This window comes from Brassica napus, chromosome C3 (assembly GCF_020379485.1).
Source record: "Brassica napus cultivar Da-Ae chromosome C3, Da-Ae, whole genome shotgun sequence".
Lineage (NCBI taxonomy): Eukaryota > Viridiplantae > Streptophyta > Magnoliopsida > Brassicales > Brassicaceae > Brassica > Brassica napus.
In genome coordinates this window covers 26727151-26746799 of record NC_063446.1, presented here as the reverse complement: position 1 = coordinate 26746799, position 19649 = coordinate 26727151, and the positions used below count along the sequence as shown (strand labels likewise).

At 38.0% G+C, this 19649-nt stretch overlaps 2 protein-coding genes across 2 annotated transcripts; one reads left to right on the top strand and one right to left on the bottom strand.

The window, feature by feature from the left end:
• Positions 1-982: 982 nt before the first annotated feature.
• LOC106389112 (proteasome activator subunit 4-like) lies at positions 983-10911 on the top strand. Its single transcript, XM_013829304.3, has 35 exons — positions 983-1308; positions 1710-1812; positions 1909-2021; positions 2174-2296; positions 2438-2539; positions 2637-2802; positions 3087-3203; positions 3289-3356; positions 3457-3558; positions 3641-3851; positions 3987-4220; positions 4312-4439; positions 4574-4691; positions 4788-5006; positions 5103-5261; positions 5371-5447; positions 5539-5747; positions 5962-6169; positions 6255-6334; positions 6428-6545; positions 6621-6791; positions 6973-7141; positions 7214-7257; positions 7358-7400; positions 7481-7626; positions 7770-7864; positions 7959-8848; positions 8988-9257; positions 9356-9451; positions 9542-9720; positions 9811-9892; positions 10003-10127; positions 10222-10314; positions 10410-10563; positions 10702-10911. Exons 1-35 carry the CDS (start codon positions 1148-1150, stop codon positions 10741-10743), a joined length of 5415 nt encoding a protein of 1804 aa, XP_013684758.1. The 5' UTR covers positions 983-1147; the 3' UTR covers positions 10744-10911.
• LOC106389113 (vacuolar cation/proton exchanger 2) lies at positions 10883-14008 on the bottom strand. Its single transcript, XM_013829305.3, has 12 exons — positions 13688-14008; positions 13424-13530; positions 13086-13334; positions 12931-12998; positions 12628-12853; positions 12343-12555; positions 12120-12254; positions 11906-12022; positions 11773-11826; positions 11570-11686; positions 11399-11492; positions 10883-11261 (listed from the first exon to the last, which is right to left on the bottom strand). The coding sequence occupies exons 2-12, from the start codon at positions 13466-13468 to the stop codon at positions 11251-11253; spliced, it is 1329 nt and encodes a 442-aa protein (XP_013684759.1). The 5' UTR covers positions 13469-13530; positions 13688-14008; the 3' UTR covers positions 10883-11250.
• Between the last annotated feature and the right edge of the window lie 5641 nt (positions 14009-19649).

The window sequence follows — 19649 nt, the reverse complement described above, 5'->3', positions numbered from 1 at the left end:
TGGAATATGTTAAGTTTGATGAACAATATCGCTGCCCATAAATATCCACCTTTTGACAAAACAAATACTCATCTACGCGTGCATGTCTCCCAGCACGGCCAGAATTAAATTCGAAATTTATTGGGCGCAGTTACTTGGTGCGGATAGTACAACTGACTAGTTTCTCCGCTACCACCCGCAAACGCAGCTTTTGCGGTTGTTGGCGTTTTGCAACAATCGCTCAAACCGCTCCAAACCGCTTCAAATCGCTCTAAACCTCATAAATTCAAAAGCTGGTTTCAGCTAGCGTTTGCGGTTGCGGGCGGTTGCGGACAATTGCGGACGGTTGCGGGAGGATAATTATTTTTCTTTTTTCTTAAACACAATATACAAATACAAAAATAAAAATATTCAATAAAATTTTATATTAGAATTATAAAAATACTAATATATATCTATTATATTTCAATTAATATTATAAAAATTTTAAATAAAATATTTTCTATAATTTTTAAAAAATTTAAACTATAACTTTCTAAATATAATTTTTATATTTATTATAATGTTATGATTTTTGATATTTTTATAATTATATAAAATATAAATATTGTTAATTTATTATTTAACCGATGCTGCATTTGGTAGTTAAACCAGTCATAAGTATCCCGCAAACACAAAAATTTCTAACCGCAGAATCAATCGCACAAATCTCTTAAAATCGCTAGAAACCGCATCCGTAAACTTCCGCAGCCGCAACCGCAACCGCAACGTTTGAACCAGTCAGGCTCTAAATCATTTCGATTTGTAAAAATGACAATGTGACACACATTTCAAAACATATGGGTGCAAATTGAAATACAGGCAAGATTTAAAGGGTCAACAAGAAATATCATTAGTCGGTTCGAGGGAGTGGTATACCTGCCGCGCCAGTTGCCGGTAGCCAGTCAACGCTTAAAGTCAATACAATATATATTATTTCCTTAAAAAAAATGAAAAAAGGAAGCCAAGTTGTTTTCAATCTTTTCTTTGGCTTTTTCCTCCTGTGAGATTTTTCTTGCTTGAAAAGAAAACTAGAGAGAAAAAAAAAAAAATCTAAAATGCAGCTTTAAATTCATCGTCCCAGAAGAAGAAGAGGAAGGAAGAAAATTGAGACGAAGAAGAAGAAGGGATGCATCTGTTCAATGGATGGCTACCGCCGCCTGTAGCGGAGGAGACGAAGAAGGAGAAGGAGTCGTTCGCGCGAGTCGTGAGATGCGTCAAGGAGCTTCACCGACCTGATGATCCAGAGTCTGTTTACGCCACTCTCAAGTGGATCTCCGTTATCGAGCTGTGAGTCTCCTCGATTCGATCGCTAAAACCTCGTGGAGATTTTAGTGTTTTTATCTTAGAGGCTCTATTCCTCGTTTTCGAATTGCGATTTGAATACGTAGATGATGAAATGAAATCAAATCAACAGACGATTAGCTCATTCCCAATGAATCGCAGGGTTTTTTTGAGTGTTCGTGGTTCAGTATGTGTAGACGACTAGGACTGATGTGAAATTTTCAAATGTTGGACTAAGGATTCATACTAAAATCATTATACAAACTGGTTTAACTGGATTGATTGGATTGTAATTTGCTTCTTGTAGATTTTTAGCTTTGTATGTTGGTTCTTATTATGATGCGCTTGGCTATTTTCTGTGGCTGTTTATGGTCTAATGACGCTTTTTCTTTTTTTTCCCTTTGCAGCTATGTTAGAGCGAAAAGTGATTTGTCTGTGGAAGATGTTACTGAACTTGTGGAGATTGGCTTGCAGATTTTTCATTCATCTCAGGATAAGTTGTATGCACAGGTTCGGAAACTAATACCATAATGAGCTCTATATTCCCTTGCCTTTTTACCTTTTTTTTATGCTTACCGTTTGAATGATTGGGTTTTGGTGAAATAGGTTAGATGGGGTAATGTTTTAGTCAGGCTGATGAACAAATACCGTAAGAAGCTGTCTTTGAAAGTTGAGTGGAGGCCCTTGTATGATACCTTGATTCATGCACACTTCAGCAGGTGAGTCCTTTTTGAACACTTGGCGGGGATAGGCATGTGGTGGGTCCATTTTCTTAGATACTCTTGAAAGGGAAATTTTTGCTAGCTTTGTTTTAAACCTCTTGGTTTTTTTTGTTCATGCTAAAATATTTTCGAGCTTTCACTCTTTGTAGGAGCCCGGGCCCTGAAGGTTGGAGGTTAAGACAACGACACTTCGAGGCTGTTACTTCCCTCACTCGTTCCTGTAGGAGATTTTTTCCACAAGGGGCTGCGTCGGATATATGGTCTGAATTCATGTAAGTTGTTAGCATGAGATGTTGAGATGGTAGTAGTGCTCTTTAAGATGTTATGTGTAGCTAAATTGCTCACTGTGATTAGAGACTATTAGGTGCTATTGCTCTATCACCTTTTTTTAATCTTCTTCAACCCACGTTCAGGTCTCTTTTGGAAAATCCTTGGCATAATTCCTCGTTTGAGGGCTCTGGCTTTGTGAGATTATTCCTTCCCACAAACCCCGAAAATCAAGATTTCTTCTCCGAGTAAGGACATATGTTTATTGGTGATCAGTGATACCCCTTGTTCTCTCACATTCGAATGAATCTAAACTCTTTAATATCTTTTCTTCTGACCTTGTAGAAAATGGATAAACAACTGTTTAGAGCTCTGGGATTCAATACCAAATTGTCAATTTTGGAACAGTCAATGGGCAGCTGTGCTAGCTCGTGTGATAAGAAAATGCAGCTCTATCGACTGGGAGTCCTACTTGCCCATGCTTTTTAGTAGATTCTTGAATATGTTCGAGGTGAGTGAAGTTTTCCTAGTGTTGCTAATGGTTAAGTCTTTGGATTTCCAGCCTGAATGACGAGAGATCTTGTGTGGGTTTTACTGTCTAAAAAAAAATATAAATTTTTGCTTTCACAAAATGTATGGAATTTGTTGGAAGGGAAGATATAAAAATTGTTATGCTTCAAAAGGCCACTGGAAATGTAAAGATAACGGAAACTAAATGAGATTGAGATGTGTGTTCCAGATTGGTCTATTCTCTTTTTCTCCATACACAGGATTCTAATTCAATTCAGTTTTTAGGTTCCTGTCGCAAATGGAAGTGGATCATATCCTTTTTCAGTTGATGTTCCCAGAAACACGAGGTTTCTGTTTCCTAATAGGACTATGACTCCATCAAAGTCAATTGCACAGTCTATCGTAAGTTCATTTTAGTACTTCATTTTACTTTTTTCTTCTGCTCTAATAAATCTTTATGGGTTGAGATTCCTGGATTTTGTTTCAGGTATACTTTCTGAAACCTGGAAGTTCGGCACATGAGCAGTTCAAGAAACTTGTCAACCTTTTAGAACAGTTTGTTTTCTTAGATAGTGACCCCTATTGTTTATTTTTTCCTCTTAACTGCAAGGTTTCAACCGTCGTAATTACTATTCTCTATTTGTTTCGTATATAGGTATTATCATCCTTCTAATGGTGGCCGTTGGACTTATTCCTTGGAACGGTTTTTGCTCCACCTGGTAGTAGCATTCCAAAAGCGTTTACAGCGAGAGCAGCAGTAAGAAAATCTATGCACTACTTTTTTTGTATTTAATCATATTGGCATGTGGTAGGCTCTTGCTTAGATCCTATTCCTACAGGAATCCAGATAGTCTATCAAAGGTCTGTTTAGGAAAGCCGGAAAGGATAGCTTTTGTTGAGGTGGTGTTGAAGTTGATCGATCGTGGTCAATATAGCAAGAACGAACATCTTTCGGAGACCGTTGCTGCGGCCACATCCATTCTGTCTTATGTGGAACCCTCTTTGGTCCTTCCTTTTGTGGCGTCTCGGTTCCATTTGGCTTTGGAAACGGTTTGTAGTTTTTATTCACTTCTTTTATATTGCCTGACTTTTTCATCCCTATTTTAGTCTATTTGATTTCCCCGTCAAAGAAAAGTTCTCGTCTATCAGTCTACTCACTTCATAGTAAATGTTTGTGTGTATCAGACGACTGCCACCCACCAGTTAAAAACTGCTATGATGTCTGTTGCATTTGCTGGCCGGTCAATCCTGCAGTCTTACATGTCAACTGCTAAACAAGAGCTTGGTGGTGATATGGACGATAGAATGTTTCTTGATCTTATTGGGATTTCTCTATCTAATGCATTGCTTGGAATGGATGCCAATGACCCCCCTAAAACCTTGGCAACTATGCAGCTGATTGGATCCATTTTTTCCAATGTACGCTCCTTTAACCTTGAAAATCTCCCAAACATTAATTGTTCAAAAAGATTTGTTTTTTTTAATCGGGTTTTATTCTTGTATTCTGTAGGTGGCTGTCTTGGATGATAGTTCTGATGACATATCAATCATGACTATGGCTTCCTTCTCTGAGTGGCTAGATGAGTTTTTGTGCCGTTTGATCGCTTTGTTACAGCACTTGGAACCCAACAGTGTTATGTGAGTAATGCATCAGAGTCAGGATTACTTACAATTCTGCTTCATGATTGTGGTCTTTTCTTCTTTGTTATATAGCATTTGATTTTGACCTCTCGTCTATTATCAGTTACATAAAAGACTTTCTGTTGGTGCAGAAATGAAGGCCTAAGTTCATCTGCAACATCTGGAACGTTTTTGGTTGAGGATGGTCCTTATTACTATTGCATGCTTGAAATCCTACTAGGAAGGCTGTCTGGTTCTCTATATAGTCAGGTTGGTTTGTCGTTGTTACTTTGGAAAACCCGTAATACTTTTCCATGGAAGAGAAGTTTGATTGCTCTATTGCTTTAATCTCTAACTGTCTAACAGGCATTGAAAAAGATATCAAAGTTTGTTCGGACAAATATCCTTCCTGGTGCAATTGCCGAGGTTGGGCTGCTTTGTTGTGCATGTGTTCATTCGAACCCCGAAGAAGCAGTTGTTCAAATTGTTGAACCAATGATCCTCGCTGTTATATCTTCTCTGAAAGACACCCCTGTCACTGGGTTTGGAGGAAAAGGAAGTGCAGACACCCTTGGATCCAATAAGGTATTTCTGCTTGTCAATAGTTTCTGGTCGAAGTTTATGCGTTCTCTTCAGTTTGTAAATTAAAAATATCCCTTCTCTTTTTATCACCCTTTTCAGAAAGACAAACAGACACTTTCTCCAGCGCTTGAGGCAGCTATAGATTATCAGCTGAAAGTATTGTCAGTTGCCATCACTTATGGAGGCAGCTCACTTCTTCGGTATAAAGATCATTTCATCGAAGCTATCTCTTCTGCATTTAATTCCTCATCTTGGAAGGTATTATTTACGGACAAGACATCTCTGGAGTCAAATTTGTCCAATGTGTGCCATTTTTGGTGATGTATACTTTATCTCGCTTGTCTGATGATTTGATGGGTTCCTTTAGGTTAATGGAGCTGGGGATCATCTTCTTCGATCTCTCCTTGGAAGTCTTATTCTTTACTATCCTATGGATCAGTACAAGTGCGTAATAACTCAAGAACGCTTGTCATTAACATCTTGATGTGTGTGGTTTTTGTCTCTTCATATAACAGAATGTTTCTATCCTTGTTAGATGTTTGTCTCGTCACCCTGCTGCTCCTGCTTTGGAGGAATGGATAAGCACCAAAGCTTCTTCTAAGGATGAGCAGGTGGTGCATTCCAGGTGGCATGTTCCCACCAAAGAGGAAATTCAGTTTGCCAATGAGCTCATAGACCTTCATCTTCAGTCAGCATTAGATGATCTTTTGAGAATTTGCCAATCAAACATTCACTCTGATGCAGGTAATTTCAGTCATTCCTTTGTGTGATTCATTCTTACATCAATGATATTTGCATATTTGCAATCGTATGCCGATCTGCTTGGCATGTTTCATGTTAGACTTAAAGGCTTACATTTATATATTGCATTTGTAATATTAACGCAGAATGTATGGTATCATACTTGTTTTCTCCAAAATTTTATACGTGTGCCTGATTGATGCTGTTTGTGGTGCAGGAGATGAAAAAACACACCTAAAAGTGACTCTTTTGCGCATAGATTCTACATTGCAAGGTGTTTTGTCTTGCCTCCCTGATTTCAGGCCATCACCTAAACACGATATGGTCGAAGAGCTGCCGTTCTTTATAGCTGGAGCATCAGGTTCCTCTGTTGGCAGTGCTGAAATACGAGAAAGAACTGCTGAGACCATCCATGCAGCCTGCAAGTAATATGTTTTCAGTAGCTGTTTTACTTGCTTCTCTCCAAAAAGCATATGCGTTCAACTGAAAATATTGTTGTGATGTTTACAGATACTTATTAGAGAAAAAATCAGATGACAGCATCTTGCTGGTATTAATAATCCGCATAATGGACGCTTTAGGAAACTATGGTATTGCAGAAAGCCTTTGGCGCGCTTCCTTTCTGAAGTTGACTAGTTACATGTTTTTCTCTTGATATAACACTTTACTTTGAGTGCTTGCAGGCAGTCTGGAGTATGATGAATGGTATAATCACAGGCAGGCTTGGAAACTGGAATCTGCTGCTATTGTGGAGCCCCCAGCGAACTTTATTACTGAGTTTCATTCTAAGGGCAAGAGAAGGTAATTCTCCCTTTGTCCTAATTGAAAACCTACACGTCATGATTTTAATTTCATGTAAATCTTTTTGTCTCCCAGGCCTAGATGGGCGCTCATTGACAAGGCGTACATGCACAACACATGGAGATCATCACAATCGTCCTATCATCTGTTTCGTACAGATGGGAACTTCTCTCCACCAGCATCCTTGGCACTTTTGGTTGATGATCTTTTGACCCTCTGCCTGCACAATTATGAGACTGTTCGAGTGTGAGTACTTTTGTCCCATCTGTGGTTCAAATATGTAAATAAATAATTGGTTATAGGCTTAAGTTTGGGAAAGGATTTCGTCTGTAAATTTCTTCAACCAGAATTTCGTCTGTATTTTTTTCTACAAGGGCCTTCCTTCAATGCATTAATTGACTAGGCTTTGCATTATTGTGGTATTCAGGATTGCTGGAAAATCTTTGTTGAAGCTGTTAAAGAGATGGCCGCCATTGCTTTCAAAGTGTGTTGGGTCCCTTAGTGAGAACTTGCGAAATCCTGATGCACCAGAGAATGTAGTCCTTGGTTCTTGTGGCATTCTCTCTTCACAGAGTGTTCTCAAGCATTTGACGACGGTAGACATTTAGTGTTAGTTGTTTTTGCTCTATTTTCAATGGTAAAATCTTATGTTTGTTCTGCTACTCCAGGATCCAAAATCATTTTCCTCTTTTCTTCTTGGGATTCTTTCAAGGTAACCTTCTTACATCTCCTAGATCAGTTACTTATATCTCTTGGCAAGGACAAATATGCTTGTAATGTTGGTGTTAAGATTTATTTTCAATCTTTTGTAGTTCTCATCACGAATCTATGAAATCCCAAAAAGCAATTATTGAGGTAAGAGCTCACTCTTTGTTACTAGGGTAAATGCCTTTTTCTTTCTTTGAGTTTTTGCCTGAAGGTTTTTATGCTTGCAGCTTTTTGTCAAATATAACATTCACTTTGCGGGACTGTCTAGAAACATACTTCGCTCGTTGGATAGCCATGTTGAGGGCTCTACTTCCGGAGATCTTGTTTCTCAGATCAGCTCCATGAGTTTTGATTCTTCTAGCTTGCATTGGAGGTAATTCTACTCTACCATTGATAAATTTGTCATTGGAAATAATTTTCATAAACCTATTTAAACTTTGAGTTCCCCATCTCTCAGATTCATAATTTTGAAGGTATGAAATCATTATGCTTTTTTTGTCTTTTTTCTTGTGTCAGGTACAACTTGATGGCTAACAGAGTGCTCCTTCTGTTAGCTATGTCCTGTAGGATGGACCCAGCCTTCTCCTTCAAAATCCTTAATGAAACTGCTGGTACATATATTAGTTGGTCGTAGATATGGGAAGTATTTTCTTCATGTTATTTGAGCTTCTCCTTCTTAACTAAGGTTATGTTTATTATTCCCAGGACACTTCTTGAAAAACTTAAAGAGTCAACTTCCTCAGACGAGAATACTGGCAATTTCAGCTTTAAATACGCTGCTTAAAGAATCACCTCATAAGATGCAAGGGAAGGATCAACCTCCTGTGTCTTCCCAAGAAAATGCCAACTCGTCCCTTGATTTAGCATTGAGCCAAATTTTCCAAGAGGAAGGATTCTTCAAGGAGACTTTCGAAAGTCTTTCTCATATTCATATCACTGACACTGATAGTTCCTCTAGATGTAATCACGGAAGTTCATCCTTCCAGAGCATGGCGGACAAGTCAATCACTCGTTTCTATTTTGAATTTTCGGCTTCATGGCCCAGAACTCCTAGCTGGATATCTTTGTTAGGAAGTGATATATTCTACCCAAGTTTTGCTCGAATCTTCAAGCGTTTAGCACAGGAATGTGGAGTGCCTGTGTTGCTGGCACTTAAAAGTCCCTTAGAGGAGTTTTGTAACGCCAAGGAGAGGCCAAAACAGTGTGTTGCTGCTGAAACATTAGCAGGTTTACTGCACTCTGATGTTAATGGTCTTCAAAGTGAGTGGGATAGCTGGATAATGGTTCAGTTGCAGAATGTTATTCTTGGCCAATCAGTAGAATCCATACCGGAGTGGGCTACTTGCATACGTTATGCTGTCACGGGGAAAGGGAAACAAGGAACGAAAATTCCTATGATGAGACAACAAATTTTAGACTGTATTGTGGCACCATTGCCACCAACTGCAACCACCACTGTTGTTTCAAAGCGGTATGCTTTTCTTTCGGCTGCATTGATAGAACTATCTCCACCAAAGATGCCTGTATCAGAAGTAAAGCTACATATTGCGCTTCTTGATGAATTGATCCGTAATATGTCCCATTCCTCAGCACAAGTAAGACTTCTCACATTCATTTATTCATCTCTGCCCCTCGTTTTCATGCTGAATCATGCATTTGAGTGTTTTTTGACAATCGAAAAGGTGTCAAAATAAAATTCTGAAAGGTCTGTTACTTTTGTGTGACTATGAATAGATAAGGGAAGCTATCGGTGTAATTCTTTCAGTTTTATGCTCCAACATTCGGCTGCGGATGTCATATCAACAAAAACATCCATCTGAAGAAGGTAGAACAGATGTTGATAGCCAACTTAAGGAGGAAAATTGGTTCAAGTTGATTAGTGCAAGAGCGTCTGAAGCTGTTACGAACATTCAACAAGCTAGCATATCAGATAGTATGGACACTTCAGCAGATGTAGATATGGAAAATGGCGATTCTCTAGATGATGTTAAATGGATGGAAACGGTATTGGCTGTCTTAATATCCGGGAGAATTTTCTTTTTCTTCCTTTTAATAAGAAATTTTGATACTAATCTCTCTCTTTTTTTTAATCCTATATATAGCTCTTCCATTTCATCATCTCATCTTTCAAATCTGGGAGGTCTTCATATCTAGGAGATGTAATTGCGGGATTCCTCTATCCGGTGATATCCTTACAGGTATAACCGTTATATTTGTATTACTTTCTTTCTTCTAAGTTTCATTTCCTTGGCTGGGAATCATGGAGTATTTATTTCAAACTATTGAAGGAAACATCGCATAAAGATCTGTCCACATTAGCTAAGGCAGCCTTTGAGCTGCTGAAATGGCGGGTTTTCCCAGGATCTCATCTACAGAAAGTCATTGAAGTTATTCTTTCTTCTGCTGATGACTCTAACTGGCGGATAAGATCTTCAACGTTGACATATCTGAGAACGTTTATGTACAGGTAATATAATTATATGTGATCTATATAGCAAGGTGACAAAAAAAGCGCTGTTGATTAACAAAGCTTATCTACTTTAACCTTTCTTGCTAGGCATACTTTCATACTCGCCCATGAGGAGAAACAGAAGATATGGAAAACAGTGGAAAAGCTCCTTGTTGATAGCCAAGTAGAGGCAAGCTCTAGTTTTGCTTTTCTCCACAAATCTTGTGAATTATACTTGTATCTGGTTAGTTTAAGCGCTTAGGGATTGAAAATAATGAAATCATATAATCTGGTCTTCAGGTACGAGAACATGCTGCAGCAGTTCTAGCAGGTCTAATGAAAGGAGGAGATGAAGATTTTGCTGCAGATTTTCGTGATAGATCCTATGCAGAGGCAAACTCGATCCAAAAGAAAAGAAACCGAAGGTTTCCCTTTATTCCCTCTTAAGCATTTTCATCTTTAAGTTCTCCTCGATTTTGTTTAAGCATATGATCGAAGAAACAAATGGGTGTGTTACAGGAAATCAAGTTCAACTCAGTCCATAGCGACGGTGCATGGAGCCGTTCTTGGTTTGGTAGCTTCAGTTCTGTCTGTTCCTTATGACATGCCCAGGTTCAAACATTTTTCTACATTAAATTGTGTGATGCAGAGCTTAAAAGCTTGGGATACTCTGTGAATAATCTGAAACATCTTGACAAATGTTTCAGCTGGTTACCGGATCATGTGACTTTACTGGCTCGTTTCGCTGGTGAACCTACGCCTGTAAAATCCACTGTGACTAAAGCTGTGGCTGAGTTCCGGCGAACCCATGCAGATACGTGGAACATCCAAAAAGACTCCTTCACTGAAGAACAACTTGAGGTAATGAGTTCGGCATTCGCATTTTTGTCCTTGATTAAATAAATGTATAAACCAGGAAACTTCCACATAATTACTTCACACTATCAAATAAATTTAGATTGAAGAAAATAATGTGATAATCTGTCCCAACATTTGCAGGTCTTGGCTGATACATCATCCTCGTCATCGTACTTTGCTTGATTTATGTTGGAGAAAACTCAGTTTCGTTCAAAAGACTTAAGAATAATACACTTAAGGAGAGACAGTTACACCTTTGTACTCTTATACTTGTGTTATATACTATTTTTCATTTTATGCCCAACAGATGTAATGAATGACCTTTAAAATTAAAACCTTGGTTTCGGTTTATATACTTCAGAACGAATATCAACCAAATGTGTTATAGAACGTACAACGTAAACATGGTGGCTTGTTGGGGTCATAACAGATCAGAGCGGCAAGAACACGAGAAACAAATCTTCAATCTTCTTATAACAGCGTCGCAAATAATCAAAAACGTGCAACCTTCTAAGTGGCTAAGAAGAGTATACATTTTTTTATGGGGGGGGGGGGGAATGCCAAAAGAAATAAGTATATGGAAACCATATTAGAATCAGTTTTACAGCTCTCCTCAAAACTTCGTGTTCGTGAAATCATCAGCTTGTAATGAAGACCCAGCTTGCTTCACACCAGACTCTTCCATAGTATTTATATACCATCTAACCAATACAAAAATAAATAAAAATGAACAAGAGATCAGCATGAAAGATTTCATCACACTGTTCGTGTTAGATGCAATGAAGAGAATGAAAAAATGCTAATGATTGCACACTAAACACTAAATGAACAAACTAACCTTGATGAGGATCTTCGTGTACAAAGAAACTGGCAGCAACTATCAAGTAACAAAGAATGAGCATCAATCCTTTGAAGTAATTCGATGTCCCTTCCTGTGTACATATACATAATCAGTCATTGATTTTTGATGTTTTGGGGCCACTCCAAAAGGTGGTGAGACTTAACCCACCTGGAGGAAAAAAGCTACAACTATAACGGTTATGAACAGCATAGCCGTCTCAAAAAGCTGGAAGTTGAGATCCATCTGTTCACCCATCATCCATCCAATCACCACACAGAACGGTACCTAAACAATACAAACCAGCAACAGAGATCATTGAACTAGCTTTGTTGACCAAAGATGATATATACTGATGTACTCATGTTACATACCACGAACATGGAGATCTGTATAGAGGAACCAATAGCCACACCTAATGACAGATCCTGTAGAGGTAAAAGAAAGAAGTTTAACAGTGTCTCAAGGCAAACTGAGATGTTAAGACTCAAGAACTAATCTGCCTACCAGTTTATCTTTCATGGCAAACATGATAGCTCCTGCATGCTCCGCTGCATTCCCAACGATAGGAAGCAATATGACACTGATGAAAGCTATCGGTATGTTCCAAGAAACCGAGGCACCCTGAAGGAAAACAATTTGCATAAAGACCATATGGCACAAGTTTAAGTAAGTGAATATAACTCTAGCAGTGGACAAGAAAAGGAACGTTGATTACTACCTCTATGGCATCAACAAGATAGCCAGAGAGAAGAGAGACCCAAGCAGTCAAGATTGAGAGCCATATGATAGCTTCCCACTTGGAGATCTCAGGATCTTCATCTTCACCAGAAGCTTCTTCGTTCTGATTTGCTTCCTAGAGTTTCAATCATACATCAAGCAAGAAAATAAGTCCAGGTCGAACACAATTACACAAAACAAATGTTTGAACAACAACAACAAACCTCTTCAAGACGGCTATAAGAACTAGACTGGCTCTTTAACTGGAAGAAAAGGTAAGCAGCATATGCTATAAGCATTATGCAGCTGCTGAATCTTGACAAGGCCAGCTCTGATGATCCGGTATGAACCTCACTATGCGTGTAATAAAGAACAGCTGGGAAGAGTATCCCCATCACAGCCATCAAAAGCAATCCTGAGTTCACAACTGCAATTCCCTGGACGCACAAGTACACGAATATCAATAAAACAAAAACAACAAAGCAGAATACAATGAATGACCTGCTTACTTTGTCAAAGACTTGGTCTTTCTGGTGAAACACTAGCCCACCGCAGAAGAAAGCGCAGCCGAGCACAAGCAGCATGTTAGAGAGAATGGATCCTAACAACGTCTGCTGAACCACACGTATCATTCCGTTTTTCAAAGCGAAAATCGATATGATCAGCTCAGTCACATTCCCAAATGTAGCATTTAGAAGGCCTCCAACTGTAGGACCAGTGTAAAAAGCAAGTTGCCTGTTTCAAAAAAAAAAAGAAAAAGCCACATAAGTCTCACAAAACAGAATGATGGTAAGGGTAAGTTTGTGGCTTACTCTGTGGCATATCCTAGACGTTCAGCCAATGGTGTAATGCCTATTAAGCTCAGCAAGAACACCCACCCCTGAAGCCAGTCAAACAATCATTTCTTGAGAGACTTCAACACTTAAGAGACAAGAAATCAAAACCCTAGTACACTTAACGATTTTACCTTACTATCTACCATGTAGTGGACCAAGATTGCTAGAGGACCGAAAGGTAACAAGAGATTGAGTTTATTAGATAAAATAACGATCTTGATGCTCTTTATAACGCTGTTCTTTGGCGATTTAGTGGCGTGTTCGTGAAAACTTGGAGAAAGAGAGCCTTGCTCCATCAGAGAAGCTGCTTTAGTATGTGTGGAATCGTCTTCTTCTCGTCTAAACAGGCTTTTGTGCTCAAGTTCATTAACCGATCCCATCTGTTTACAGTAAATCATCTTCTCTCATTAAAGAAGCCCCACAAGGATCTCAGTTAAAAATATCAAAGAGTGTGCTGACGTGGACTTACTTCAACTTGTGCTTCGATAAGAGCCGGCACTTTACAATGACTCATTACCCTCTCGTTGGCTACTAAAACATGGACTAGAGGGGATAAACTTCTTCTTGTGATGAGATCTAAGTTGAAAATTCAAAGAAGTTGTCTACTTGAGTCAAATCAAAACTCCTTTTGTTTAAAAGAAATTGCTAAAAACGCCAATCTATAAGAAACTCGACGAATCCGGAAAAAAATCGAGACTATGGTGTAAGAAAGAGAGAAAAGAGGAAACTTTACCTTAAGAGTCAACGAAGGGTCACAAGAAAGCCGACGACTTTGAGGTTTCTTCCTAATATCTTTCTTCTTGTTCTTGGTCTGATCTGGTGAAGAGTGATTTCAGAAAGATGGAATATAATAGAGGAGATTCGTGATCTGGATGTCGGTGTAAGGATTTAGAATCCTTTAGATCTCAGATGATGGTGCTAGTTGAAGAAGAGCACGAGCGAGGAAGTTTCCTTCTCTTTTTTTTCAAAGTTGAATTCTTTTCTTCTATCAGTTTGGAAGACGAAAACCTTTTTTTTTTTTTTTACTAAAGAAGAAACGTAAAATAATAAGAAGAAGAAGAAGAAGAAGAAGAAGACAGAGATAACGGCGACGTTTTACCTTTTACGACGGTGGTCCCCACTCAATAAATCTCGCATCTTTGTCTTAAAAAAGTTACCCGCGAATCTTTTTCTATTTCGGTCAACTGATGGATTAGATATTTGAAAGAGAGCCCATTACAATCGTGTAACGGCCCGATATAAAGCCCAACAACAAATGCGAAGCTTTTATATATCATCAATAAAGACCTAGCCCAACTTTCGCATAACAGTATTAGTTTCTCACAAGGTATGCAACTGAGTGGGTGGTGGTGATCCGTTTGCGAATAAGTCTTCGATAAAAAAAGCATCATAATTCACTTGTTTGTTTTAATTGTCTTCTGGCATTTATCTGTTTATAATAATTTGATTTATGTAATTCTGTAATAATTTTACCGTTTTTTTTTGTAAGCGAGCAATTTTGGCGACGAAGCAAGCGACTCGAATTTCACGATCTCCGCTGTCTCTTGAGGCGGCAGAGATTGTTTCGACGGAGGTTTCAGAGGGTTCTCTGCAGAAGGAGAAGGATTCATGGGTATCAGTGGCTCAGGGAAAGCAGGTGATGAAGCAGTACGATTTTGACCTAGCGATCGCTGATGGGAAGAAGTGGGCAGAGGTTCCGAAGGAAATCATTGAAACAGCTAATCCTCTCTGGGATGATTTCGTCATTGCGAGGTTCCTGGAAACAGCACCTCACATAGCGAAGGTTCACATGATTGTTAACAAGATATGGGCGTATGGTGAGAAGAATCAGAAGCTGGAGGTGTATGCGATGGATTCGAAAACCATGCGAATCCGAATCCCAAAGGAGATGATAAGAAACAAGGTGATAAGGAGAGGTGTATGGAATATTGCAGGAGTCCCGATGATTGTTTCAAAATGGTCACCTAAGGAGGATGATTCAGAGGCTAAAGTGATTCCACTATGGGTTCACTTGAAGGGCGTGCCAATGAGTATGTATTCCTGGGAAGGACTCAGTTTCATCACAAGCACGGTTGGGAAACCGGATAGGCTCCACCCAGAGACAGTGGCTTGTACAAATTTTGAGGAGGCAAAGGTGTTTGTCTTTTCTGATCAAATTAAGGAGCTGCCAACAAGGATAACCTACATGATTGAAGGAGTTGAGACAACTGTGGATTTTACCTATCCTAGTCTCCCTCCGAAATGTATATCCTGCGGTAGATGGGGTCACTTCGAAACATTCTGCAAAGCAAAGATGGTAGCTGAGCAGAAGATTCAAGTGCCGGAGAACATTATCCAAAGTCCAGAGGAGGTATTAGATGATGGAATAAAGGATAATGTTGAGTTTGAGAAGGAGGAAGGAGAGATCATGGAGGTAAATGAAAATGTAGAGAAGAGTTGTATGGGAGAGCAAGATGTGATAGGAGTGGTGGAGGAAAAGAGGAACACAAAAGTAGGAAAAAAGATAGAAAAGAGTAGCAAAGGGGAAGAATGCACAAACGAATGGAAAAGAGTATCTGGGGAGAAAGCAGGAAGAAGTCCGAAGTCTCAAAACCTACAGTTTGGGCAAGTTCAAATTGCAACACCATCAAGGTTTGCAGCACTGAGTAATACTGAAGAAACTGAGAATGAAGAAGAGTTGGAAAAAGAAATGTCTGAATCGGAGGATATGAGAAGTGAAGAAGCTGAGGATGTCTATCAGAGTAAGATGGAAGAGAGTATTGAAGGGAAACAATCTGAAAGCAGGAAAGGAAGGGCTTTGCAAAATCTTGCTAGACTGTCGAAGACAAGACATAAGGTGGTGCAGGAAAGGGTTCTGAGGAAAAACTAATATGCCTAGCTTTTTCTGGAATATAAGAGGATTCAACAAGTCTACTAAGCATGATGTGGTGAGAAGCTGGATGAGAAATCAATCTTTTAATTTTGGATGTATTATTGAAACGAGAGTTAAGGAGAAGAAGGCAGCAGGGATTGTTTCGAGTGTGTTTCACGGGTGGGATTTCATGTCAAACTATGAATTCAATCAGTTGGGGAGGCTTTGGGTGGTTTGGAATTCTACAGTTAGGATGACCCCGGTTTATAAAAGTGCTCAGCTTATAACGTGCTCAGTACTTCTACAAGGGCAGACGAAGGAGTTCTTTTGTTCCTTCGTTTATGCTTTTAACACTGTGGAGGAAAGAAGAAATTTATGGGAGGATCTTCAGAGTCATCATGAAACACCGTTATTCAGAAACAAAAGATGGATTATTATGGGTGATTATAATGAGATACTTAAAGGGGAAGAACATTGAGAGTTTGAGAATTCTCCAAGACACTTAGGGGGTATGAGAGAATTTCAGGAAGTGACAAGGAAGTGTAGATTGATGGATATGGATTATCAAGGCCCGTTATACACATGGTGTAACAAGAGAGATGAGGATTTGATATGTAAAAAATTGGATAGAGTTCTGGTTAATGAAGAATGGTTGCAAAGTTCCAGAGCGTATTGTGTTTTTGAAGCGGGTGGGTGTTCTGATCACTTTCGATGCAGAATTCACTTTGAGGATGAAGAGGGAAGGAAGAGGAAGCCATTTAAATTTACAAATGTCATTGCAAAAATGCCGGAGTTTATCCCATTGATAGAGGATTATTGGAGAGATCAGGAAACTCTTTATCACTCAACTTCGGCCATGTTTCAACTCACAAAGCGTCTTAAAGCTTTGAAACAGCCTTTGCGTTCACTAAGCAAATTAAAGCTGGGGGATTTGTCAAGACGAACCAGAGAAGCATACCAAAGTTTGTGTCTAAGGCAAGGGGAGACGATGGAAAATCCAACTGCAGAAGCTATCAGAACAGAAGTTAAAGCCTATACAACTTGGCAGAGGTTAGCTGAGATAGAAGAAGAAGTTCTTAAACAGAAATCTAAGCTGCACTGGTTGGATGTTGGTGATGGTAACAATCGGGGGTTTCATAATGCAGCAAAGATAAGGGAGATACGGAATGAAATTCATGAGATTCAGTATGCTGATGGTGAGATTGTTAAAACAGATGATGGGATTAAAAGAGAAGCAGAGAGATTCTTTTCGGATTTCATGTCAGTTCAGCCGCAGGACTTTGAGGGTGTAACAGTAGAAAGGCTTAAAGACTTGATGGGGTTTCAATGTAGTAGTCTTGACTGTGAAAAGCTCACGAGAGAGGTATCCAAGAAAGAGATCAAGGTTTGTATCTTTGGATTGATAATAAAAAATGTTTAGCCTTTTATTAGACCCAAGTTGGCCCCATTAGACTGGTGTCGCAGTTTACAACTTTACATGGTTCATCAAATATGAGAGGAAGGGAACCAGCCAACGTCTTTCCCAAAATAGTAAGAACTGGAATTACGCAGACCCGGTTTATGAAGCTTTGGGGTTATTCACCTAACGTTGCTCAAAATATGGATTCAATATTAAAAAAAGATAAAAAAGATGCCATCCCAGTGGATTATATGGGTTTCTATATATAATCGTATTAATTAAATAATTGTTTTAAAAGAAAAATAATAATTCGATAAAAATCAATTTTATAAGAAGTTGAGAAGTACTTTTCAGTGAAGCACATGGCCAGGTAGCTTCATACCGAGTTGTCGCTCCATTATACGCATTATACCGAGTTGTTCAGCTACGTTGTTGTTCAATTATTTATCCACAAACATCTTATTTAAAACAAGCCAAACACTAAATATATCTAAGTTAAGCTGCAAATCAACGACTTCGTGCGAATATAATATGAAACTTGTGCAACATTCACAAAGAGTTGTTGCTATACAGCCAGCAAAACATCCACATACTAATACACAGTAATACACAAAAAAAAAAAAAACACAGTAATCTATTATTACAACTAATCAACTCTTGTATAACTTAGCTGTAGACTAAGAAAGGCAGTTACTTGAATCAATAACTTACAAATAACATTCCTCTTGCATAAGGGACTAAATGCAGTTACTTGTGGACCTGTGGTTATTTTTGTGGTGATCATTTTCAGTGACAAGTTTTACGACGAGTGGAAAAATAGTTGAATATTAGCTGATGGTAGTAACAGAAGTATAGTTGATTAATTGGCATATTAAAAAAGGAATCAAGTAACGTATATAGAGCCAGCGTCTGTGGAACTTGGAGTACACACAAAAAATGACTCGTAAAACAAAGTAGTGGTAGTCCCTATCTTATTGTATATCCATCCTTACTTCATAATTTACTCCAAAAATAGAGTATGAAATAGAGCATGAACAAAAACTAAAAAAATCACTTATTTATGAGGTAAATTTTTATTTTTTGTTCATATTCCATTTTATAGTAAATTATGAAATAGAAACGGAGATACTCTTAACTATATAATCAAACAAAGCACCAATATAATCAACCTTATAGGTTAATCATTTTACTATATTTGTAAAAGAATATACACGTTAACTGTTGCTAGTCAGTCACTCGTCCCACAATTAACTAACAACCCATCCATTACATTTACTACTAAAATAAGTAATATGTCAACCACTAAACCATCTTTCAAACTAAACACATATCAAGGAGTGTGTTACGCACATATTCGCATTGTTTTCTAGAAGTCCATATCCATCTCCCTGGCCTAACCGACACGTCCTTGACAGACACTTTTGTCTCTTTTATCTCTAAACTATTGCGACCATAAATAAATGTATAAACGTAAAAATGCTTCTGCATATAAACATAAAAAAGCTTCTAGAAAGGCATTGATATTTATTTGACGGTGCGTTTATTTTCCTTAGTTGTAAAGATATTTTAATCTGTGCTCGCACAACCGTTGATTTGATGGGAATGATTTCTTCTTCTAGAAGCACATTAGAGCAGGATTATCGGTAAACTTGTTTTTGGGTTTCTTAATTTTTTTTTTTTTTATATGATTAAAAAAAAATTAAAAAAAAAATAACTAATCGCGGATCGCCACGTATATGTGGAGTCCGCAAACAGTACAAAAAACATGCAAAAGTCGATCACTCTTTCACAACTTTTATTATCGGTTTTTTTCTAAAATGGTGGGACTCGCACACTACTTTTCTTCCTAAAACCATCTTAGAAACCTGCGATAATGCTGGTCTTTTGTTTTTTCTTTTTTTGTTTGTTTTGAAAACGAATATATTCTGCAAGTACTTTTATAATCAGTACTGGAGATAACATTTTTTAAATATATTATAGTACTTTACAAACACTAATTTCACATTTAAATTAATGGTTAGAAACTTAGGTTGATTGTTCAAAAACTACATCCTTTAATTTTAAAATCCGATTAAAATTTCACAAAACATGTATAAACAAAGAATAATTATTCTCTTTTTTTTTAAACACTTTTTTTTTGAAACACAGAATAATTATTCTCTAATTATGATAATACGAATAATAAAAATATATGTTCCAAAAAAAAAAAATGGTATACAGCTCTATCTGAGTATCATTTCAATCTTACTGAAGCTGAGCCGAGCCGATAAAGAGATTCTAGAAGGCCAATCTTTTGAACTGGATGACACGTCATCACCATCGAAGTCGAATAAAAGTAAATACTCATATAATATTATTATTTAGCAATTAAAGTATTAGGAAAATAATGAATATTCTAAATTACCAAAACTTTTGGACTCTATAAATAGTGGTTATTTCTCAATC